Below are 22,962 nucleotides of genomic sequence, written 5' to 3'. Positions count from 1 at the left end.
AGCTCCAGGGCTGCCGGGAGCCTAGACCCAAGGACTCTGTCCCCCGAGTCCTGTGGTGCCGAGGGCAGGGCATCATGCTGAGCGCAGCGTCCTGGGTCTGAGGTCACCTCACCCACATACATGCTAGACGGTGCCGCAGCTGGACTGCACGGCAGTCTCATGTCCCTGGGTCCTAAGAGGGAGCTGGGCCAGAGGAGATAGGAACAGCCTGCCAGGGATTTAGAGGATTCTTGGAGCTCTGAGTCAACAAGGAGGGAAGCTGGAGTTTCGGGCACAGTTCTGAAGACTAGAGGCCCAGACTGGCCTCTTTCCTACCCCACCGCACAGGGACCACTGGGCTGGCTGGAGCGGAGTCTGGACCTTACTGCTGCCTCAGGCCACCCACTGCCCAGCCTGTCAGCTTCTGGGCGAAGGTCTCAGACTAGCCGTCCAGCCTGGCCTTCCTGGGCCCCTGGGCCGAGCGGCAGAGCTGCCTGAGCCCTTGAGGGCCTAGCATGCGGCTCGCCCTCCCCTCAGCAGTCCGTTTGACCTCAGTAACCTCGGTGCTGGCCCCCATTCCTTTGCTTCCTGTCCCCCCCCCCAGAGAGTGCGTCACCAGCTCCCCTACATCTGACTGCCTCCTACGTGGTGTTGCACCCTCTCCTGTGTCCCTTGGCCCCTCCTGCATCACCCCATCACCCAACAAGCACACTGCAGTCACTCCTGTCTCCAAACACAGCCTCATCCCCGGCAGCGTTATTCACAACCTCTACGACACAGTAACATCCCAAGTGTCCACCGGAGGATGAAGATGGAGAAACAAAATGTGGTCTCTGCATACAATGGGATATTATTCAGCCTTGAAAAGGAAGGAAATTTCTGGATGCCTGGCTGGCTCAGTTGGTAGAGCCTGTAATTCTTGATCTCAGAGTCATGAATTCAAGCTCCACATTAGGCATGGCACTTAAAAAAAGGAAGGAAATTGGGCGCCTGGGTGGCTCAGTTGCTTAAGCCACTGCCTTCGGCTCAGGTCACGATCCTGGAGTCCCGGGATCGAGTCCCACATCGGGCTCCCTGCTCGGCAGGGAGTCTGCTTCTCCCTCTGACCCTCTCCCCTCTCATGTGCTCTCTCTCATTCTTTCTCTCAAATAAATAAATAAAAAAATCTTTAAAAAAAAAAAAGGAAGGAAATTGTGACACATGCACAACATTGAGAAATACACCAACCACAAGCAGACAAATCCTGTACGATTCCACCTGAATGAGGCACCTAGTCAAAACCGAGGGGCAGAAAGTAGGATGGTGGTTGCTAGGGGCTGGGGGAGGGGGAACGGGGAGTCAGTGTTTACTGGGGACAGTTTGTTTGGGAGAACGGAAAGAGCTCTGGAGTTGGATGTGATGGTGGCCACATGACATTGTGAATGTACTTGATGCTGCTGCACTTTAAAATGGTTAAAACAGGGCGCCTGGGTGGCTCAGTCATTGAGCGTCTGCCTTCGGCTCAGGTCATGGTCCCAAGGTCCTGGGATCGAGCCCCGCATCGGGCTCCCTACTCAGCGGGAAGCCTTCTTCTCCCTCTCCCACTCCCCCTGCTTGTGTTCCCTCTCTCGCTGTGTCTCTCTGTCAAATAAAATCTTTTTTTTAAAAAATGGTTAAAACAGTTGGGGCTCTTGGCTGGCTCTGTTGGTGGGCCTGCGGCTCTTGATCTCAGGGTTGTGAGTTCAAGCTCCACATTGGGTGTAGACATGACTTAAAAACAAAATCTTCAAAAAAAAAAGTGTTTAAAATAGCAAATTTCATGTTACATTTTATTACAATTAAAAAAAAAATAAAGAACCATCCCTGCCCCTTCAGCTGCCATTGACAGCAGGATTTGGGGTCTCTAGTACTGGCAGTCTCTTCTAGGCTCCCCTGAAGCCTCCCCTTCTCGCCTCCAATCTGGTCAAGGTCCCCGAAAGCCCCATAGGCCAGACTCGGTGGAGCTCTTCCTCATCTCAGCTGGCCCTGGACACCCTTGCTCCTCCATTGTCTAGGGCCTCTCTGGGTTTCCTGGGGCTTACCCACCCCTTCTTTGGCTCCTTTGCTGGTCTTTCTATTCCCAACTTGCAAGTGTGATGGTGCCGGTCCTTGGGCCTCTTGGCTAGAATTCCCGGAACCTATGATGGCGGTCTTTTGCCCTGGAGATGACAAGCGTTTGTCTTCCCTCCGGAACTCCCGCCTCTGATGTCCAGCCATCCACCTGACAACCCCTCTCGACCAGCTGGCCCAAGTCAGACCAGGCCTATGCAAACAACTCTGGCCACCCCCTCACAGAGCCTGTTCCCTGCAGGTGTCCACATGTCAACAGGACCTCCCCCAGCGGGCTGTTCTGGTGCTACGCCGCGGTATTCACTGTCCAGTGCATTCAGCCCAGGGGCAAACACTGTAGGTGCAACACGCAGCACAGTACACACCCAGAACCCCGGGGCCCCTCTCCGCCTGTCGCTGATCCTGCCCCCCTCCACCAGTCGCCTGTCTCTGCTTTCCCTCGTGAGACCCAAGGGACGTGCACACCTCTGCTCCGAGGCCCCTGCTGGCATCCGGGGCTCCAGGGACAAACCCAAGGCCTCCCCACTCCTCTCTTCCTTGCCTGCTCTGCTGTCCTTGACCACCCCATGTGAAATGGCACCTCCCCACTGGCAGCCTCCAACCTTATCACCACCTGAAATACTACATGCCACAGACATCTACAAACTCTACTAGGAAAAGAAATGCTACGATGGAGCTCTAGCAGGTTCCTTATCCCAAGCCATGGTTGCTAAGACGTGAAACAATGCATTTTAGAATCTGGAGCCTTGGTCTTACGGTTTGCTGCTGCCTGCCCATGAGGATGTGAACTGATGTGACGCTGCGGGCAGCGGCTGCCTGCCGAGCAGGTAACCAGCTTTGGCCTTTGAACACCCATGTCCTCACCTGCAGACTGCACCTTCTTCCCCCACCAGCCCCTGGGCAAGACTGGCCCAAGGGCTCCTGGGGCACCAACACGGCCTTGCTCCTGAGGGAGGGACACCCTCTTCCGTGGGCAGGACAAACGGCCTCCCCCATCTGTTATCTACTGGGGCCCTGGTGAGCCACTGGGAGGACAAGGCCCTGGCCGGCCTGTGGTGCCCCCAGGGCAGGGAGAGGGAGATGGGCCAGAACAGCAGCCTCCCTGGCCAGCCAGCTGGGCCCCCAGGCGCCTAGAGTTCTCAGATGAACGGTGGGGAGGTGGGTGTGATAGGCAGCTTCCTCTGTGGTCAGATTCAAGCCTTACCTGGCCCAGGTGAAGGCTTCAGAGCCCACCAGGGAGGCTGCTGGCCCTAAACTGGTGCTCAGACCCTGATGAATGGGCTGCGTGTTCAGGGCCCGTGTGTTCTGGTGAGGCAGGATCCCACCCGAGGCCCAGGGGGAAGGCAAACAGGCAGGGCAGGCCTAGCTGGGGGAGAGCAGCCCACAGCAGCAGGGGGGTCAGAAAGTGTCTTTATTCCAGGGAGGGCAGGGAGGAGGCTCCAGGGCTGAGACACCATGGACAGACACACATGCAGACCATCCGGGGGTCAGGCATGCAGCGCACCTGCAGCCCTGTACTGGGCCCACCTGAGAGCCCTCCTCCCCAGACCCCCGGGACAGGGAGGCCTCAGGCATGCAGGAAGCGGTTGAAGGCGTTGTAGGCCGACTCCAGGTCAAAGAGCATCTGGCGCACCTGGGAGTCATCCAGCTCATCAGAGGCCGACATGCCGCTCAGGGTCTGCAGCCTGTGGGAGCACGGTGCTGAGGTGTGCACAGGGGAAGGGCTTCTCGGTCCTCGACAGCGGAGCGAAGGATCGGGGCAGGGATACTCACCACTGGCTGACGGTCTGGCGGCCCTCGAAGTCAGGGGGCAGGTGGCTCATGCGGTGCATCGTCTCCATCAGCTCCCGCAGGTCAGGCTGGATCTGTGGACAGGATGCTGGGCTTCCTACGCCAGGCGCCCTCCCCTCCCTATTGCTGCTCCCACCTCCGAGCCACCCTTCCAACCCTCTGTCCCTGCCAGGAGCCACACCTCATCCATGGCACGGATCTCCAGGCGCAGTTTGTCCATCACTGTGATGAAGAGCTGGGGACGAATGTGTGTGTGAGGTGCCACAGACCCAGCCCAGGGGGCCGAGGGTGGGGTACCCTCGCAGCCCACAAGCCTGGTTTCCTCTGCAGGCCCAGGCCCAGGCCGGTCCCCACCCAGTCCCTATTTGGCCTCAAGAACCCACTGTCTCCCTCCTCAGCCTCTCTCCTCAGCAGCCTGGTCACTTGGGTCCCTACTGCACCCATCTCCACAGCCTGTGAGGTCCTCCATATGCCACCTGGCCCGCAGGAAGGCTGCTGGTGTCCGTGGCCCTTTGTTGGCTATGCCTCCTGGGGCTGTGTGTGCATGGGAGCCTCTGGCTGTGCTGACCCTGGGTGCATCCCACAGGGGCCTCTCCTGGATGCTGCCCTGGGAGAAAGGCCTGCCCGGCCCTTTCATTCCCAGCTACGGAGACCCCTGCCCGATGGGTCTGAGTGCTGTGCAGCTCTGGGAGCCCCAGGCTTCTGTGTACGCGTGTGGCCACAGCAGGGGGTATGGGCCCTCCTGGCCACCACCCCCCCGCTGTGGGTCCCTGGAGTCTGTGGGGCGCACCGAGACAACATCGGCAATGCAGCGGTTCAGGTTGCCCTTGTCATCCTTAATGGTGATAGGTCGGTCCTCCTTGATCCTCTCCATGGCGAGTGGGCAGTCCAGCTGAGGGGGCGGAGATGCTGTGGGTACTGGGCCTCACAGGCCTGGCCCCTTCACAACAGCACCCACCCCTCCCACCTCCTGCTCCCTCAGCCTGCTCACTCACACGGAACTTGCGGCAGAATTCATCAATGGAGCTGATTTCTGCGCCCTGAACCTGCCGGAAGGCGGCTTTGTACTGGACCAGGAGCCGGGAACAGGCTGCAGTGTACCTAGAGAGAGGGATGCCCTGAGCACCAGGCTGGCCCTGCCCACAGATCCTGCTCTCCCACGGCCCACTCAGACACAGGGCAGCTTCCTGGAGGGCCGAGTGGCAGATCAGAGATGGGCCACTGAAGGCTGAGGCTTACCCAGGGGTCTCAATAAGAGAGCTTGAGAGGAGACTAAACAGAAGGGACGGGGGTGGCCAAAATACAGCTGCCACACTAACGGTGTCGAACCATATGAATCCCCAGGACTCAGACCCCTGCTCTTGCTTCCTACTGAGCGCCCAGGCCCTGGAGGGCAGAAACAGGTCTCCAAGGATTGGTGCTTGTGACTGGTGCAAGGACAGAGGGCTCACTCGTTGGGGGTGACGCAGTCCTTGATGTACGCCTTCTCCAGAGCCTGCATTGTCTTCACAACTGCAAACAGCTCCGCCATGTTGTCATACCTGAGGGTAGTGAGTCCATCGGGCCACGGCTGCCAAGGCCCCCAAAGCCCACAGTGCCCGCCGTCCCAGGGTGAAGCTATATTTGACCTGCCTGGCAGAGGCTCCTTGGGAACTGTTTCCCCGGCCTGATCCCATGTCCTCCTGACCTCAGTGTGGGGTGGTTTAGGGTTGGGGGAAGCTACTCGGGGGGCTGGGGTTGGACTCACTTCTCCCGCTCCCGGGCGTTCTTGTACAGTTTCACTTCCTGTTGGAGACAGGCAGTGTGTCAGCCAGCGGGACCAGTGTGGCTTCAGGGTCTGGGTGGGGCTCACACAGGGTTTGCTATTGGCCAGTGCTGGCCAGGTGGGCGTCCGCCACTCACCTCATAGAGCTCGGGCTTGTTTCCAGGTGCTGCAACAGAGCAGAGAGCTAGCAGGCTGGCCACAACAGTGACCCCAGGGGGCTTGTCCACTGGCCCTGGCCCCAGCCCCATTTCAGCAGCCCACCCAAGGCCTCACCCTGTGAAACATCCCAAAGAGCCCAGAGGGAGCTGGAGGATGGGATTCTAACTTCAGCACCCCACCAATTTGTGGGCGGGGGGCCCAAGCAGAAGATAAGCCTCTGAGGCTGGGAGGCCACACCTGGCTCCCCCGTTCCACAGCTGGTCCTCAGCTACCTCACTCTACAGCAGGGTGACCACACCTTGCTTACGGTACAGTGACGGGGCACAGGGGACATTTGTAACATGCTTTGTGACCTTTCCCCTGGCTTGACTCCAGGATGCCCAGAACCCCCTGAGGTTCCAACCAGGCTAAAGTTGTTATCTCTGTGCCCAGCTGGCCCCACCTGGAGGTCCTCTCTGGGTCCCCTGGTGATGAAATGCACCAGACCCCAGCTGCCCACTGAGGCTGCATGAGGGAGACACTTATAGACTTCCCCACAACTCCTGGCCTCTGCAGCAGGGGCTGAAAGCTTGGCCCTTTGAGTCCCTGGGCCCACCTTGGGCCACACTCACCTCCCATGCCCGGAGTGGCTGGGATCCCGTGAAACATCCTGCAGGCTCAGGTGGCCACAGCAAAGACCTAAGGAGTAGAGCCAGTGCTAACTCAAAGGTGACCCCTAACACTCCTGGGCCTCACGGAGAGTTTCCCTGCCCTCAGCAGTCAGATGAGGAATGCCTGAGATAGGGAAACAGAAGAATTCCATGAAGAACTACTTTTCTGCTCCTTTTCCTGCTCTATTCTTTTTTTTTTTTTTTTAAGATTTTATTTATTTGAGAGAGAGGGAGAGCGAGAGAGCATGAGCAAGGTAGACAGAGAGAAGCAGATTCCCTGCTGAGCAGGAAGCCCGATGTGGGGCTCGATCCCAGGACCCCAAGATCATGACCTGAGCCAAAGACAGATGCTTAACTGACTGAGCCACCCAGGCGCCCAGTCCTGCTCTACCCTTGCTAGGATCTGCACCCGCACCTCGTACATACCTTATGGTACAAATAACGTATGTCCTCATTGTAAAGGTCAAGAGTTATTGATTTCTTTGCAGTTTTCCAGCACGGTAGATAACTTCTAAGGAGTGGCTGGGTGAGGCTGTCCTGTGCATACCTCAGACCACTGACTCTAGACATTTTGATGCCAAGACCCCCTGGTTCCAGGGTATAGTTCATTTATGGAGGACACCTATCTTTGTTCTGACCAGTTCCTGGATACCTGAGAGAGAACACATAACCCCAGACCCCAAGCAAAGGAGAGACTCACTTTTCTTTCCTGAGTTTCCTAGATGCTCCATCTGCTATATTCTATCACTTATGCTATTCTGTAAGCTCTGCTCTCACTTTCTCCTGGCTCAGGTTTGATTTCCTGTCCCATGTGAAGGCAAGGACCCTCTTGGCTGGTGGTGCAGGACTCCCTCTGGGTCCTGAGACCTGGCTGGCCTATACGCTAGTGATGAACACACAGGGCACTATGTGCAGCTCTGCCCTAGAGACTGTCAGGAGGAAGTGGGTCCCGCCGGGCATCTCAGAGCAGTGGCAGTGAGGGCTCAGGGCTCCCTGAAGGCGCTGTGAGCCGAGAAAGGTGAGAAGGGGGCAGCCCTCAGAAGACCTGGGGAGGAGCACTTGGGCAGAGAGAAAAGCACACATAACTCAAGGCCTTTACAAAGAGACGCAGGGAGAGGAACAGACAAGTGGGAGAGAGGGTTTTCTGAATGAAGATGGACAGACTGGATCTAAGCGCACAGCTGTTACAGGCCAGGAGAGGGAGTTTTATAGTAATACAGCAGAAGCTACTGACGGGCTAAAGACAAGCTCCTGAGGCTCCCAGGCAGGCAGTGGGCTGGGAAAGAACAGAAGGCATGAGACCCCTGGGAGGGTCTTGCCCACTCAGGAAGCTGATGCACTGGCTGGAGCCAGTTCCAGACATGCTTTGGACGTGAAACCACCAGACCCACTTAAGTATTTGAAACGGGACGTTAATTAAAAAGGAATCAAGGGGCGCCTGGGTGGCTCAGTTGTTGGGCGTCTCCCTTCGGCTCAGGTCATGGTCCCGGGGTCCTGGGATCAGGCCCCACATCGGGCTCCCTGCTCGGCGGGAAGCCTGCTGCTCCCTCTCCCACTCCCCCTGCTTGTGTTCCCTCTCTCGCTGTGTCTCTCTCTGTCGAATAAATAAAATCTTTAAAAAAATAAAAAAAATAAAAAGGAATCAAGAACAATACCCGTGTCTGGGCCAATGACCAGTAAGGGGACCTGAGCTGAAGAGGGAAGAGGCGCAGGCTTGTAAGAAAGCGAGCGCGGGTGCTGATGTGTGTGGGGGGGAGAGGCTCCGCAGACGTCCGAGGAGGCGTGCCGGGGCAGCCGAAGTTAGAGGAGAGGCCCGGGCCGGCAGGGCTGAGCCAGGACACTGCGGCTGGGCGGGCCGCACACGGGACGGTTAATAGGGGAACGATGAGAGAAAGCAGCCCAGGCCGGAGCCCTCGGGTACCCAGGGCACAGAGGCTGGGCAAGGGCAACGCGGCCCAAGCTAAGGGGCGCGTCTCCGAGAGGGAGGGATGCGGTCGGGAAGGCAGATGCCGGACAGGAGCCCACTGGGTGGCGGCGGGGAGGCTGTTCGGCCACCGCCCCGCGGGCTTCCAGGACGGGCCCGGAAAGAGCGGAGGCGCGAGCAATCGCTCGTAGTTGTACCGGCGATTCCACTCGGTCGCGAAAACCAGCGTCCCCCGGCGGCATGTCACAAGCCGGACGCGGACCCGAAAAGCGGGTTTCTCGACGATGCCCACGTTTGACCGTGTAGATGCCGCTCGGGCTGCTACCAGGCCCCAGCGGGCAAGGAGGCGCCCCGAACGCGGCACACCCCGGGGGCCCGGCCCGCGCGGGGCCCGGGCGCCGGCGAGTACCCCCCCATGAGGAATGCATGGGACGCCCGCGGACCGAACCCGGCGTCGCCGCTCCCCGTTGGGCTCGGCCGGCCCTTTCTCGGCACCCCCGCCCCACCCCCACCGGCCCGGGGTACCTGGGCGGGCTCGGCCGGTCGGGGAGACGGCGCCGCGCTGCGGCGCTCCGGATCGACCGCTCGGCGCTCGCCTTCACGCCTGCGCCTGCGCACACGCGCCCCCCATCCGCGCTCAATCCCCGAGGTCTGCGTCTGAGCCCGCCTCTCCCCCGGTCGACGGCCGCCCGACGTCCGCGCCTGCGCGCGCCGGAAACGGCCGGGCCCCGCCCCCCGAGCGGCCCCGGGCGGAGGGCCGGCGAGGCGGGAAGAGCCTCTGGCGGGGAAGGCGTGGCCTGCGCCCACGGGGCCTCCAAGTGACCGGAACTGCCCTCCATTCCAGCGCGCTCTCCCTCCAGCAAAGCGAACCCCGTTTCCCGCCTCCCACCCGCCTTTCAGGCAGCAGCGGCGGCGGCGGTAGCAGCGTCCGTTTATTTGAGGCGTGGGGGGGCGGGGGGAGCAGCGGGCAGCGCCGGCCGCTCACAGGCGCCTGAAGAAGAGCTTGGGCCCTCGGTCCAGGGTGTAGGCGCCGGGGCCCGGCTGGCCGGGCAGCAGCCGGCGCAGGGCCGCCCGGTCCTCGGGGGAGAGGCGCCTGCTGCACAGCTGGAGCTCCCGCACGTGTGCCGCGATCTGGTCCCAGAGGCCCGGGCGCAGGGGGCCCTGGACGGCGCAGCCTGCAGAGCGGAGGCGGGAGCAGGCGTCAGGGGGCCGGAGCCCTCCCGAGCCCCACGCCCGTGGGCCCTCGGAAGAGACGCACCTCCCCTGAGGCCCCGAGGGCTACCGCTCGGGGCGTGGCAGAGGCCCCGCGAGGCCCCCGCGCACTCTGGGCAGGGGTGCGTGCTCCCGGGGGCCTCCCGGGTCTGTGGGCCCCGTCGGAGCCGGCAGGCGGCCGGACGGACCCCGGCTAAAGCACGCTGCGGCCACAGCCGTGCCGCCCTGTAGGACAATGCCTGGGCCTCTCCATCCATAAAATGGACGCAGCAGGGGTGCCCGTGGGTCTCAAGAGGACGCCGAGCTCCAGGGAGGCCGGAGCGCCCGGGAGGCTCAGGGCCCTAGGGCGCGAGGGGAGGGGACGGTGCAGATGCAGGTGGGTGCGGAGCAGCCCCTCAGCTGTGCGCAGGCCGCCCAGCAGCCTTCCCGGGCCGGGGCTCCCAGGCGTTCCCTGTGCGCACACCCCCCCAGTCCTGGTCCTGGAGGGCGAAGCCCGGTACTCCTGCCCCAGCGCTACGGGTGTGCCAGCCTACCGGGTGGCCAGTTCACCAAAGCAGTGTCTCCTGGGCTCGTCCTCGAAACAGCTTTGGTACCGTGCCCGGGTGTGGCCAGAAGGAGAACAAGCTAAGACACCACAGGCTGGGCGGTAGGGCCCCGGCAGCCCCTGCCAGAGGGCGATAGGGCCCCGGCAGCCCCTGCCAGGAAGATCCCTTGGTGGCAAGCTTTTGCCACCCTGACCTTGAACTCCATCCTCTTGCCAATGGTAATTAGGAAATCCTCGTGAAAGGGGATCCCCAGCTACTATGGTCTCAGGGTCAGGCTGAACAGGTTAAAAGCAGAGATCCCATGTTCCTCCTGCCCCATTGTTTTAGGAGCTGGGCTCACACCCCCTTTCAGTCACTTTGGTCACTGTCACTGTCCCCCATTGTGTCAACCTCGGGGGACCCAGCCCACCCTTGCCATCTGGCTGTGGCAGTGACAACCCATACAGAGGAGGCACCTGGGCCTCAGGTAGGTACCCAAGCCCACCTGACAGGCCAAGGAAGCTGAGGCCTTGGGGCCGCAGCTGGAGGGCAGACAGAAGCTCCTCCAGGCCAACACCGCTAATCTCAGGGTTGGCAGACAGGTCCAGTGAAGTGAGTGAGGGGCAACAAGGAAGACATCTGAAATGACAGGGGAAGAAGTGGTCAGCCTCCAGGGAGGGAGGCCCCCAACACTAGAGAAAGCTGCTCCAGACAAACCACCGCTCTGGGAGCCATAGGCCAGGCCCCACAGCCCCCCGCCCCCCTGCCCCCAGTGACACAGGTGCAAGTACTTCCCCAGGGCTAGCTGGACACTGCCAAGGCCCAGGCCTGGGGATGCCTGCCTGGCTTCAGTGCCCAGCACTGCCAAGAGCCAGCTGAGGCTGGAGGATCATGAGTGGCCCCTGTATGGGCTGTTGCACAAAGGGTGATGGGAAAGGCTCTCAGGAGCCTCAGGCGTGTGGGAAGAAGGCCAGGAGGAGGCAGGATTGAATCTGGAAGGAGCTAGGTCCTGGGACACACTTGGGGGAGAAGCTGGTACCCCTTCCCTGCCTGACCTAGCTCCCCCAGGGTGCTGAGCCTTGACACCAGACCCCCTTCAGAATGGCGTAGGAATGGATTACCTGCTCAGGTCTCTCACTGCCTTGTCACACAGGTGGTTTGCAGACAGGCTCAAGTGAGCTAGTACACAGCCTTCCTAGACAGAGCAGAGGCCCAAGGGGGCCTGGTCTGAGTGGGGTGCCTGCCCTCCCTGCCTCCCAGCAAAGGCCCCATACCCAGGTCAGATACCTTCCTTCCTCCTTGGGAACAAGGGGGCAAAGTCTGCCTGACCCCCAATGCACCAGAGGGGAGCAGTATCCCTTCAATTTGCAGATCAAAAGGAAACACCTCCCCTTCCAGGTATAAGTCACACTTGGCACGTGAAAATCACAGGGACCAGCCCCACATGGAAGAGCCAAGGGAGAGAGCCCTGGAAGCCCTGGCAAGACCCTGGGACCTGCCTGGGGCAGGGAAGCTGCACTGGGTCCCGGGCACCTTTGCTGCTGGCCAGGAATTCACAGCTTGTGGCAGGCAGCATTCCCACAGCTGTTCTTTCTGAACGTGCAACCCCCTTCCCAGGCTGCTCCCACCCCTGCCCGGTGTCAGCTGTGGGACTGGAGGCTGGATGGCCCGGGGTTGCTTTGCTTCGGCACCCCCCCCAACCACAGACATACCTTGGTCAGGTATCTGACCACAGGCTCCATGAGGCCCAAGTCACTCTTGCTGGCTGCCACGGAGCTAAGCTCCAGGCGCTGGAGGGTGCGGGCAGGCAGGTTCTGTAGGGCGTGGGCCAGGGCAGCGGAACCCAGGCTGTTGTAGGACAGCGACAGTGTCTTCAGGTGCCTGGCATCTGTACGGGGGACCAGAACCTCTGTCAGCCACACATGATCACCACCTCAGCCCAGCTGGAGTCCTAAGGCCCAAACCCTCATGACCCCACTGGGGAAGCTATCATCCCTGAGATTTTGTGCGCGCGGAAGTGGGGTAGCTCCTGCCCAGGTGAGGAGTGGGCAGGGCCAGACTTCTGAGCCCAGCTACTCCCCACCATCCCTGGGCCACCTGCCTCTCCGCACCTGAGACAGGACAGGCGACCTGAGACAGGCCCTGGGCCGGGATGTCTGTGCATGATGGGGTGGGGGGTGGGGAACACCACCTGCTGCCCAACCCCAGCTTCTCCCCCACTGTGCGCTCACACCCCTGAGTTCCACTTCCTGGCCCACCACCTCTGCAGAAAACCCCCCTGGAGGACTCCCAGTTCCCAGTTTCTCAGTACTGGGACCGAGGTTCTCTGCAGCCTCGGTGTGTCTATGGTGGAATTGTCTAAGGCAAACAGAACACTCAGAGCTGGTGAGAACAGGGGTACTGCGATGGTGGCCCACGGCATGTCCTAGGGGAATGCCCCTGAGCCCAGGCAGGCCCAGCACGTCCAGCGACGTGCTCCTAGACAGCAGGCCCTGTGCCCTGGGGGCCCCTCTGGCACAAGGCTGTCTGCCCCTGGATGTACCCTTCTGACAACTGGAGGCCAGGACGTGAACATGTCCGTCAGCTCACCTTGGAAGGCAGTACCTAGGGCTGCCTGGTGGCTCAGGAAGAAGCTGGGGCCAAAGCCACAGGCTTGGAGATGCAAGGTACTGAGTGAGGGGCAGGCCTGCAGGATGAATGCCAGGGCCTGGCCACAGCCATCCCCGAGGGGGTTCATGCTTAAGTCCAGCTCCTGCAAGTTCTGTGGAAGACATGGGCCCCTCTGGAGGATCTGGTCTCCTTGCTGTCCCAGAGCTGGGCAGTGGCCAGCACTCAAGTGCGCCTTCCCACCCAATGATGGGCCAAATGTAAATGTTCTGATGCCACCCTAGGGCCGGCCTGCTGCTCCCCATGCTTCTTCTACCTGCAAGGTGGTCTGCCCCTGGAGGCCTGTGGCAAGCTGGCGTAGGCCTTCGGGGCCCAAGTGATTAGAAGAGAGATCTAGGAGGATCAGGCTGGGCATGGTGCCCAGGGCGGCCAGCAGCTCAGCAGCACATCCGTCCCCCAGCCGGTTCCCTGCCAGGTGCAGCTCCCGGAGCGCTGTATGCAGCTTGAGGGCCCGCAACAGTGGGGTGAGCTGGGTCTGGCGCAGGGCCAGGGAGCAGGCACTGAACGAGGGGCCGGAGCCTTGGCAGTCCATAGCCTGCAGCACCTCCTGGTGCTCCTCTGGGGAGGGGATGGGTGTCACCAGAGCCTGCTGTTCTGCCCTGTGAGTCCTGGGGGCCCACCAAACAGGCCCCCCTCACTCGTGAGCCCTGGGACACCCACCAGAGCTGCTGCAGAGCCCACTCCCACAGCCTGGAGACCCAGCATTGTGGGAGCCCCAACGCATGGCTGGTGGGTGGGGATGACCACTCTCTGCCTTGTCAGGCCCTCCTGGGCAGGGCCCAAACCCCTGCCAGCCACCCCCACATCCCACAGTGCCCATGTCAGGCTTCTCTGGAAAGCCACCCCAGGCCTAGCCTTCGGTGGCTCTGGTGACTACGTCGTCCCACCACCAACAGGACCGATCTTCCCCCACCTGCCACCCACATGTGTGGGCACCAGATAGAGGAGGAAAACCTGAGGCCAGCTGCAAAGGGAGTGTGCCTCACTGGCTCCCTGGGGCTCGGGGACGTGAGGCCCCAGACCTGATAGTGGCACAGGAACATGACCCTCTGCCCAGGCCACTTCCAGCTCTCTTCGGCCCCTACCTTGCTCCAGGCTCTGGCAGGCCCTGCGGTAGCGGTCAGTCAGTGGGGGGAGGTCCCACGAAGTGACTTCAGCCAACACCTGCAAAGCACCATCAGTAAGCAGCGCAGGGGCACCCAGTGCTGGGGCACTCTCTGTGTGCATGGGGCCCAGGCTCCTGCCGCTCACCTCCTCGTTGCTCTGCAGCACATCGGGAATGGGGTCCTGTGGGGCCAGCAAGGCCCCCTCCTTTCGCAAGACAAGCCTCGGCAGCAGCCCACAAGCCTGACAGTAGCGCTCGGCAGCCTGCTCAGCTAGCCAGGCCACAGAGTGGGTCTCCCTGCTGCAGGGACAGAGGGAGAGCAGAGCTGGCCGGGACCCTGCCCATGCTGAAGAAAGGCCACCCTCGTCCCTGCTCTGGGTCTACGGACCCTTTATCTGGCGCCTCCCCTCCTCCTGCCCCTGCTCAGGACATGCCCGCGCCCCCAGCAGCCTGACATACTTGCAGCTCTTCTAGGCTTTTCCTAGGGCCCATAGGGCCGACCTAACCCCTCCAGGGCCCTGCCTATGCGCATGCAGGGCACCCTTTCCCTGCTCTCTGACCTCCCCCAGCCAGCAGCAGTGACACATCCAGTCCGAGTGAGTCCTTGTTACCCACGCCAACTGATACGCACACTCGAGGGTTCTCCCAGGGGCACAAAGCGAACAGGGACTTGGAGGGCAGGTGCTGTTTACCTGTGTGGGACGGGAATGAGGAAGAGACTATCCTGCACGCGCACTCGCACCCGGATGGGAGGGGGCAAAGACGGACCCTGGTGGGTGGGGGCCGGGGGGGGCAACAGGCTGAGTCAGAAAACACACTTGTCTACCCTCACCACCCCACAGCTCCCACCGGAGGGGTGTACCCACCGAGGGCTGGCCTGCCGCCGAGCTGTCCCCACTGGGCCCCGAGGCCCTGGAGATGTCAGGGCTCCTTGGAGGGTCTGCGGCTGAGCTGCGGTCTCCCCTTGCCCTGCCCGGTGCATTCCAACTCCTGAGCTGGGGCAGCCGGCTCTGCCTCGTCCGGGCCCAGAGCCGGCCAGGGCTCCTGCTGCTGCCTGACCCTGAGCCACTGTGAACGGTGCTGTCCCCACTGCCCTGGGGGTGGGACAGACAGCCATCCTGGCGGCTGTGGGTCAGTGGGGAGTCGTCCTCCAGCCAGTCCCCAACCAGACACTCCTCCTCAGGGATAAGCGCCGCCCGGTGCGGGGTGGGCTCACCTGAGCCCCAGGGCAAACTGGGCCCAGGGTGGCTGATCTGGGCCCCACCCACACCTCGGATGGCCGCCCGGGCAGCACTCGCTGCTGCTGCCTCCCTGTTGCTGGTGGAGCCAGGCACCCCGGCTTTGGCCTGTTGTGCCGGGACACAATGCCGGGGCCTCTTGTGGGCGGGGCGGGGGGGGCCCGGGTAGTCCTCACCCTCTGAGCTGCTGCTGCTGGCCAGCTTGTGCCTGGTCCTCCGAGGCCTGGCCACAGCCAGAACCGCCTGCCCTGGGGAGACGCTGGCACGGGCCTGAGAGGTCTCTGGGGGTCCTGGGCAGGGGCTCGAGGGAGGAGAGATCTCAGGGTCGAACAGATGGTGGCGTGGAAGGGTGTGGGAGGCCAGGGAGCTGTGGGGGGCTGTGGAGAGACGGAATCTAGCATGACGCAGTGCCCAGCACTGTCCAGCCACCCATGCTAAAATGCCCCTGAGAAGCAGGGCCTAGGGCACTCTCAGACCAGGAACAGGCGTCCCCAGGGGCAGAAGAGGCCTCTACTTGCCTTGGCCTGAGGAGGCCGCCCTGAGCAGCCTCTCCATGGCGCCAGCCTTCTCTCGGGTCTCGCTGTCCAGATCCTTGCCATACAGCTTCACCCACTGCTGCAGCGTCTCCAGCGGGCTGTGCCCCTGTGTGGCCGCCAGCTGAGCGGGGCTGGAAGGGCACCCCCCCCGCCACAGCCTGAACCCGCCCGGCCCTCACCTCCCCCACTCACCTTCATGGTCCGGAGCGTGACGGATGCTCCCCGTTCAATGAGCAGTTCAGCTACCTCAAAGTGACCGCAGTGGAGGGCGTCGTGCAGGGGAGTGATGCCCTCACAGCCCTGGCCGCCTGGGTCATCGACAGCAGCCCCATGGTCCAGCAGGAAGCGCACAATGTCTGCGGGCCAGGGGACACAGACTAGCTCCCAGCCCTTGTCGGCCCTCTCCATGGTGTGGCCTGGCCCGGTACTCACCCAAATGCCCATAGTTGCAGGCCTCGTGCAGAGGCGTCCAGCCACAGTAGTCCCGAGGGTTCAGAGGGTGGCCCTGTGACCGAGGACGAGAAAGAGCCCAGCCTCACCGTGGGGCTGAGGCTCCAGGAGGGCCAGAGCTTGGGTCTCAAAGCCCAGAACGGGCCCACAGGCCCAGGTCCCAGCAGAGAGAGATGGTTGGCACATGAGACGCCTCATCTCAGGGAGGGCCCCGTAGGGGCTTGTGCAGGGCTGGTGCACCCCGCAGCCCCCACGCCCTGTGCTACCCTCTTGTGGGGGACCACGTACTCCAGGACAAAGTCCCCGCCATGGCCCACAGGGTACCTAGAATGAGACGGCAGACCCACCTGTCTTACGAGGTCCCGGACACGACCCAGACGACCCTCGATGCAAGCTCGGTGCAGCAGGGTCTCCCCAACGTCATTGCGCCGGTTCCACTGTGGACAGTTGCCCCAGGACAGGGAGCAGACGAGTAAGGGAACCAGGCAGTCCTGGCAAGCATGGGGGCCCACACGGTGCCCTCACACCGTCCTCACCTTGTTCACCCTCTGCGGGCCTAGGCAGCCCTGCAGCTCCTCATCTTCCTCCAGCTGCGGGGACCAGCCCTCAGAATCACCCTCTGGAACAGAGCCGAGCCCACTCCAGGTGAGCCAAGCCCCGGTGCCCCCTGCCCCCAGGGCCCCCGACCTTCCAGACCTGGAGGATGGAGGTCCGGTGCCAACTGCCACCCCACCCCCTGCCCTGCCTGTGGTTGTCCCCGCCCGCAGTCCCTTTGCCCGCAGGGGATGCACCTGACCTTTCTGCCCACCGGCCCCCTGTCCATCAAGTGCTGACCTCTCACCCCGTGCTCAGACCCTGCTCTGGGTCTTCCCGCCCCGGATGTCTGCCCCCCTCCTGGGAAGCATCTTTGTTGGACTAAGTCATGGTCACGTTACAGACAGTTCATCCTGTGAACCCAGGTGCTTTCCACCTGTACATCCCCGGCCTGCCCATCTGCACCTGCCTCCAGCTCACTCACTGCCTGACCCCAGTCCTTTCTCCTGTGCCTCTGGTCCTTGCTAGAACCTTCTTCTCCTTCCTCAACTCCTCTTACTGCGAGCGCCTGTTGAGTGGTGTCGCCTGAAGCTCCTGCTTTGGTCCTGACTCTCCCGTGGCTCCCTACACCTGCGCGCCAGTGACGCCCAGCCCAATCCCCTCTCAGGTAAGGCACAGACTTCCCACAGCCCTTGGCTTCTCCCGGAGAGGTTCTGGAAGCCGCCCAAGTTCAAAACTGAAATGATTCCTCCCAGCCTCAAAGACAGGTTTCCACGCACCACCTCTCAGCTGCCTGCCTGCACCCACCACCTGGCCCGCCTCTGCCCCGAGGGTCCCAGCCCCAGCCCCTTGCCTCCACCTTCCACAGGGTGGACCACGCAGCCCACGTGCTGTCTGTACTCCCACCTTGCCCGCCCTGTGCCTCCCTCTCACGCTGCCGTTTCTCCAGGCCTGACCCTGCGTCTCCTGCCCTCGCAGATGCCCACTAGCCTTCCTATCACTTGCTCCTCCAGGAAGGTTCTGGGGCTGCCCCAGCCTCTCCACACACAGCTCTCTTCCATCTACCAGTACTGAACGCCCTTCCTGCGCGGGGCTGGAGCCTCCTGTCACACGCCAGTTAGCAGCCCCCACGAGGGCTCCACCCTCGCCCGCCCCAGCCAAGGGCCCAGCCCCAACCCTTGCCAGGGAGGAAGGGCTGGGGAGGAAGGGCCAGGGGGGAAGGGCGGGGGGGGACCAGGAGGGGAGGGGGGAGGGGGGAGGGCTGGGGGGGAAGGGCCAGGGGGGAAGGGCGGGGGGGGACCAGGAGGGGAGGGGGGAGGGGGGAGGGCCGGGGGGGAAGGGCCAGGGAGGAAGGGCGGGGGGGGGGGGACCGGGAGGGGAGGGGGGAGGGGGGAGGGCCGGGGGGGAAGGGCCGGGGAGGAAGGGCGGGGGGGGGACCGGGAGGGGAGGGGGGAGGGGGGAGGGCCGGGGGGGAAGGGCCAGTTGGGAAGGGCGGGGGGGGGGACCAGGAGGGGAGGGGGGGGAGGGCTGGGGGGGAAGGGCCAGGGGGGAAGGGCGGGGGGGGACCAGGGGGGGAGGGGGGAGGGGGGAGGGCCGGGGGGGAAGGGCCAGGGAGGAAGGGCGGGGGAGGGGGACCGGGAGGGGGGAGGGGGGAGGGCCGGGGGGAAGGGCGGGGGGGGACCGGGAGGGGGGAGGGGGGAGGGCCGGGGGGAAGGGCCAGTTGGGAAGGGCGGGGGGGGGGGACCGGGAGGGGAGGGGGGAGGGGGGAAGGGCCAGGGGGGAAGGGCGGGGGGGGGACCAGGAGGGGAGGGGGGAGGGGGGAAGGGCCGGGGGGGAAGGGCGGGGGGGACCAGGAGGGGAGGGGGGAGGGCCGGGGGGGAAGGGCCAGGGGAAAAGGGCGGGGGGGGGGACCGGGAGGGGAGGGGGAGGGGGGAGGGCCGGGGGGGAAGGGCCGGGGGGAAGGGCGGGGGGGACCGGGAGGGGAGGGGGGAGGGGGGAGGGCCGGGGGGGAAGGGAGGGGGGAGGGGGGAGGGCCGGGGGGGAAGGGCGGGGGGGGACCGGGAGGGGAGGGGGGAGGGGGGAGGGCCGGGGGGTAAGGGCCAGGGGGGAAGGGCGGGGGCGGCTGGCGCAGCAGCCAAGGCAGCGTTTGGGCCTCACCACTCTCCGAGAGCTCCACGTCGCTGGCCTCTGGAGTGTCCCCGTCACCCTCCTTCTCTTCCTCGCCGCCCTCCTCCTGATCTCTGGGAACACTCAGCTCCTGCAGTCGGGCCGCGGTGTCAGGAGCCTCCTGGGGCTGCAGCCTTAGCTGCACGGTGTGGAGGTGCTGTAAGACCTGCCTCTGAGGAGCAGGGGAACCCCGGCTCAGGGCCACAGGGCCAGCAGACCCCGAGTGGGGGCAGAGGGGGTGGGCGGCGAGGACAGGAGGGCTGCCGGGGATGTCCTCGTGGGCTTTCAGACCTGCAGCTGGGGCCGCTGGGCCTGCTGGGCACAGCTGAGAGCCTTCTGGAAGCATGGGGCCAGGAGCTCGTAGGCGTCACCGGCCTCCTCCCGGGACAGGGCGATGTTTAACCAGGTCTTGGCCTCCTGCAGCAAGAGGAGGAAGGATGAGCGTTGTGGTGGCTGCCCACCCCACCGAACCGGCCCCAGCCAGGGCCAGCTCCCCACTGTCGCCCACGTGGAACAGCCCTGGAAAGAGAATGCTTGTCCATGCCCACCACTCAAGGGTGGCTGTCCTGAGGCAGAGCTGTGGGGACCTACCTGGAGCCCCTCTGCACCCTGCGTAGGGCTGGGCACCATCACTGCTCACCTCCAGAGCGTCACCACCACGCAGCCTCAGCTCCTGTTCATAGTGGGACACAGCCCGGCGGTGGTCCTTCATGTCTCCCCAGGTGGTGGCCAGGGACACGTGGATGATGGCCAGCTCGGGCCCTGGCCGGCCCAGCAGCTCTGCGAAACGCAGCTGTGGAGGCAGATAGCGAGGCCACCGCTGCCTTGCACCTTGCCCGCCAGGGTGCCACTGCCCCTTTCCTCCCACCTTGGCAGGGGACGCACACCTGCTTCTGGTAGGCCTCAGCCGCCTTGGGGAAGTCGCCTGCCTTGGAGAATAGGTCCCCCAGCTGCTCACAGATGCCCATGGCAACCTGCGGGTCACTGCCCTCGGACTCCTGCAGCTGCTCCTGCAGCTGGACCACGGCCAGCACTGCAGACAAGAGCCTCATGTGAAGGCAGGGACAGCGCACCTCTGACCTGGCTGCCTCTTAGGCGGGCCAGCCGCCCTCTCCACACCCCGCTCGTCCCTCGGTAAGAGGGGACAGTAAGAAAATGCACCCCATGGGGTCGTGAGATCAGGAAAACGAAAAAATGACAACTGAAAGCACCTGGCCTGCAAGGGAAGCCACACCTGGCGCCCCTCTCCCCCCCTCTCACACAAGACCGTTGTCTCCACTTTGCCAGTGAGGATCCTGCTCACGTATAAATGCCCAGCCGCGCTCCTGACCACCTCATCACCCTCTGACACATTGTGCTGAACCCTCACAGAAAAGTGTGGCTCGCTTCCCAACAAGAAGAGGGGGGCAGGAAAAGGCTCCACACTGATGCTGCCACCTCCCCACCCCTTCTGGGGGACTTCAGCCCCTCAGGTCCCCAGACTCACCGTATTTCAGGGTCCGGCAGATTGCCGCCTTCTGCAAAGGCTTCTGGAAGCCCAGCCGGTAGGCTTTCTTCAGGGCTCTTTTGGCAGCCAAAAAATCGCCCAGGTCTTGGAGGATCTGTGGGGGGAAGGGAAGGTGAGATTTGCAGACTCCGCAGAGGCCGAGCGCCTCGGTGGGTTAAGCCCAGAGCTGTGAGAGCAGGCACCTGTGAGATGAGCACGCAGCACTCGCTCTCCATCAGCTCCTTCCTCAGGATGCGTGCACACTCTCGGGCCCCCTCCAGGCAGCGCATGGCTTGGGAGTGCTGCCCTCGGCGCCAGTGGATGGCACCCAGGTTGTAGCGGGCACGGAACAGGTCCTCGTAGAGGTGGTTCTGCCTGCGGGTGGTGACAGGTGCTCAGGGTGCCTCTGGGATAGCACAGAGCGCACTGGAAGTGCTGACATGCAGCCGCTCCTTCCCCAACACCGACAGACATGCTCTAGCCGTGCAGGGGCTCCTCTGCTCAGAGGAGACTGACGGGGCGGGGGAAGGCAGATGGGTGGTGCACTCTCACGAGGCCCCTTCCTCTGGGGACGGAGGCCTTACTCGGCGAGGAAGATGCTCTTCCGGAAGTAGTCGTTGCACGGCGCCATCTGCCGCAGGCTTTCGAAAGTGAGGCCCAGGTTGAGGTAGAGTCGGGTCCTCATCTCGCTCAGTTCCCGCCTGGCCAATGTCCCTGGAAGATGCCCGCCCCCACATCAGTGGCCGGGGGGGCATCATGCCCACTTGGGGTATCCAGCTCTGGGTCTGTGCAGCCTCTCCCCCACCTGTCTCACACTGAGGGGCCCAGGAGTCCTGCTGTAGACAGCACAAACGGACACAGAGCAGACAATGCCCAGACCTGAGGTTGTGAGGAGCACGGGCCATGCATCTCCTCAAGGGAGGCCTGATGGACAGATCTCAGCTTTATAAAGGGAGGGCCCAGACCAGTGGAACCTGCCATGCACACCGGGCAGGCTGTGAGGCTACAGGCTCCTTGGCCAGCAGGTCTGGAACCAGAGGCTGGGGAAGGCAGGCCTCCACGACCACTCACCCTGCAGCTTCTCGTCCACAATAGCCAAGCTCTTCTCAAAGGCAGTCTGCGCCTGCAGCAACGTGTCCTGTGACTGGCAGTGGTCAAAGATGTCCAGGTAGGTGCGGCCAATGGTGGCCCAGGCCCTCTGCACCTCAGTGTGATTGGACAGAGAATGGGCCAGCTCCAAGTAGCGATGCTGGTGCTAGGGTGCAAAGGAACGGCCTCTGTGAGCCAACCTGCCCCACCTCAAGCACATCTCTTACGTACTCCATCTCCAGGAGGTCCCTACCTTTGCTCAGGAGAGTCCCCTACTCCCCCAAGGCCCCACAGAGCAGGCCAAAGCCAGGCTGCACGTGTCCCATCTCTTCTATGCCAAGGGCTGCCTGTGGGGACGGTTGGTGCCCCACTCCAACCCGCCAACATCATCATGAGGAAGAGACAGTGGGAGTTAGCTGGGCTGCTGCAGCTGCACTAGCCAGGGCCAGAGCAGGCCCTCTGTGGACAGTGGGCCCAACTCCCCAGCCGGCCCACAAACACAGCCCAAGTGTTATGTTCACTAACGGTTGCTGGGCCCAGGCCCCTAGGACAGGCTCTGATGTGCCTACCCAAGAACCAGACTACAATCCCCCATCACAGGGCTGTCTGAAGAAAAGGCCATGTCCAGGCGTGTCCTCCTCTAGCCAGAGGTCAGACACTGAAGACTGTGCTTCCCTCCTCAGAAAGGGACCAGCAGGAAGCGGGGGCCCTGGAGGGCTGGATGGGGTTGCAAGGGTGCTGGGGGTGGGGGTAGGCTCCGCCCACCTTCAGGGCAGCTGAGTAATCCTCCAGCTCAGCCAGTCGCTCTCCGACCTTGCGGTGGGCCACGGCACAGCCCAGGGGGTCGTCGACGCTCTCCAGGAGCTGGAGCTCATGCTGGTGCTCTCGCAGGGCCTCTGCGTAGCGACCTGGGCGGGCAGGCACGGCAGGCTTCGGCCCCCGCCCGGCAGTCAGCCAGGGGCTACGCGGGCGAGCGCGGCGGTGGGCGGCCCTGGGCTGCTCGCTCAACAAGGTTCCCGCGCCCCTCCCGCGGGTCCCCGTCCCTTCCGGCCCCCGAGTGTCCCCCGACCTCCAACACCCCAGCTCTCCCGGTCCTGGACCACAACCTGGACCAGGCGCGGGGCACGCACCATGGCTGGCCAGGAGCTCCCCCAGCTGGTGGCAGAGGACGGCCTCGTCCCGCAGCTGCCCGCTCCTCTGGGCCTTGGCCTTGGCCTTGCTCAGCTCTGCAGAGAGAGAGGGACGAAGCCGGGAGGCTGAGCCCCTTCGCTCGGGCGGGCCAAACCCGCTCCCGACCCCACAGCCGGCCGGGAGACTCACTGCGAAACTCGCGCTCCACGTTCATGCTCAAGCAGCCGCGCGCGGGGATCCGGACTTCCCGCGCTCCCGCCGCGGCGCCGCGCCAGGCCCCGCCCATGCCTCGGAGCATCCCGGGAAGTGTAGTCCAGCCACCCGAAGCATCCTGGGAGCTGTAGTCCGGGGGGGCGTTCACTTGGGAAGGGCGGCGAGAGAGCGACGAGGGGATCCGCGCACCTCCCCACACTCCTGGGGCCGCGTGGGAACTGAGCCCCACCCCACGTTCCTCCCCGGCCCCGCAGT

At 63.4% G+C, this 22,962-nt stretch overlaps 2 protein-coding genes across 4 annotated transcripts; both read right to left on the bottom strand.

The window, feature by feature from the left end:
* Positions 1–3,459: 3,459 nt before the first annotated feature.
* Positions 3,460–8,987, bottom strand: VPS28 (VPS28 subunit of ESCRT-I). 2 transcript variants are annotated; one of them, XM_028093595.2, is made up of 10 exons: positions 8,882–8,987; positions 6,394–6,556; positions 5,761–5,789; positions 5,606–5,643; positions 5,310–5,399; positions 4,854–4,959; positions 4,649–4,750; positions 4,040–4,093; positions 3,841–3,932; positions 3,460–3,752 (listed from the first exon to the last, which is right to left on the bottom strand). In XM_028093595.2, exons 2-10 carry the CDS (start codon positions 6,428–6,430, stop codon positions 3,635–3,637), a joined length of 666 nt encoding a protein of 221 aa, XP_027949396.1. In that variant the 5' UTR covers positions 6,431–6,556; positions 8,882–8,987; the 3' UTR covers positions 3,460–3,634. The 2 variants fall into 2 exon arrangements, with proteins under 2 accessions (XP_027949396.1, XP_027949397.1); XM_028093596.2 differs by having other exon boundaries at positions 6,394–6,460; positions 8,882–8,986.
* A 296-nt stretch (positions 8,988–9,283) lies between these two features.
* Positions 9,284–22,758, bottom strand: TONSL (tonsoku like, DNA repair protein). 2 transcript variants are annotated; one of them, XM_028093642.2, is made up of 26 exons: positions 22,684–22,758; positions 22,494–22,589; positions 22,129–22,271; positions 21,346–21,529; positions 20,859–20,988; positions 20,478–20,649; positions 20,275–20,389; positions 19,676–19,821; positions 19,429–19,581; positions 19,080–19,205; positions 18,780–18,960; positions 16,625–16,707; positions 16,436–16,525; positions 16,071–16,143; positions 15,831–15,994; positions 15,621–15,744; positions 14,731–15,479; positions 14,557–14,633; positions 14,011–14,164; positions 13,845–13,923; positions 13,016–13,317; positions 12,682–12,853; positions 11,805–11,980; positions 11,214–11,287; positions 10,598–10,731; positions 9,284–9,531 (listed from the first exon to the last, which is right to left on the bottom strand). In XM_028093642.2, the coding sequence occupies exons 1-26, from the start codon at positions 22,706–22,708 to the stop codon at positions 9,338–9,340; spliced, it is 4,116 nt and encodes a 1,371-aa protein (XP_027949443.2). In that variant the 5' UTR covers positions 22,709–22,758; the 3' UTR covers positions 9,284–9,337. The 2 variants fall into 2 exon arrangements, 1 of the variants encoding a protein (XP_027949443.2); XR_003607585.1 differs by lacking the exons at positions 9,284–9,531; positions 10,598–10,731; positions 13,016–13,317.
* Between the last annotated feature and the right edge of the window lie 204 nt (positions 22,759–22,962).

This window comes from Eumetopias jubatus, unplaced genomic scaffold (assembly GCF_037043125.1).
Source record: "Eumetopias jubatus isolate StellerSeaLion01/CBP00866 unplaced genomic scaffold, mEumJub1_p1.0 scaffold_4, whole genome shotgun sequence".
Taxonomy (NCBI): domain Eukaryota; kingdom Metazoa; phylum Chordata; class Mammalia; order Carnivora; family Otariidae; genus Eumetopias; species Eumetopias jubatus.
This window is presented reverse-complemented; position numbering and strand designations above follow the sequence as displayed.

What these genes read in the sequence shown, in the direction of transcription:
- TONSL (XM_028093642.2), bottom strand. Translation starts at nt 22,708, where the DNA reads ATGAACGTGGAGCGCGAGTTTCGCA. An exon ending in AGGGGCAGACCACCTTGCAG is followed by an intron (nt 12,854 to 13,015) that starts GTAGAAGAAGCA and finishes TGTCTTCCACAG; the next exon opens with AACTTGCAGGAGCTGGACTT. An exon ending in CAGCTTCCTTGGCCTGTCAG is followed by an intron (nt 9,532 to 10,597) that starts GTGGGCTTGGGT and finishes TCCGCTCTGCAG; the next exon opens with GCTGCGCCGTCCAGGGCCCC.
- VPS28 (XM_028093595.2), bottom strand. Translation starts at nt 6,430, where the DNA reads ATGTTTCACGGGATCCCAGCCACTCCGGGCATGGGAG. An exon ending in AGCCACTCCGGGCATGGGAG is followed by an intron (nt 5,790 to 6,393) that starts GTGAGTGTGGCC and finishes GCTCTGTTGCAG; the next exon opens with CACCTGGAAACAAGCCCGAG. An exon ending in GACTGCGTCACCCCCAACGA is followed by an intron (nt 4,960 to 5,309) that starts GTGAGCCCTCTG and finishes CCCTCTCTCTAG; the next exon opens with GTACACTGCAGCCTGTTCCC.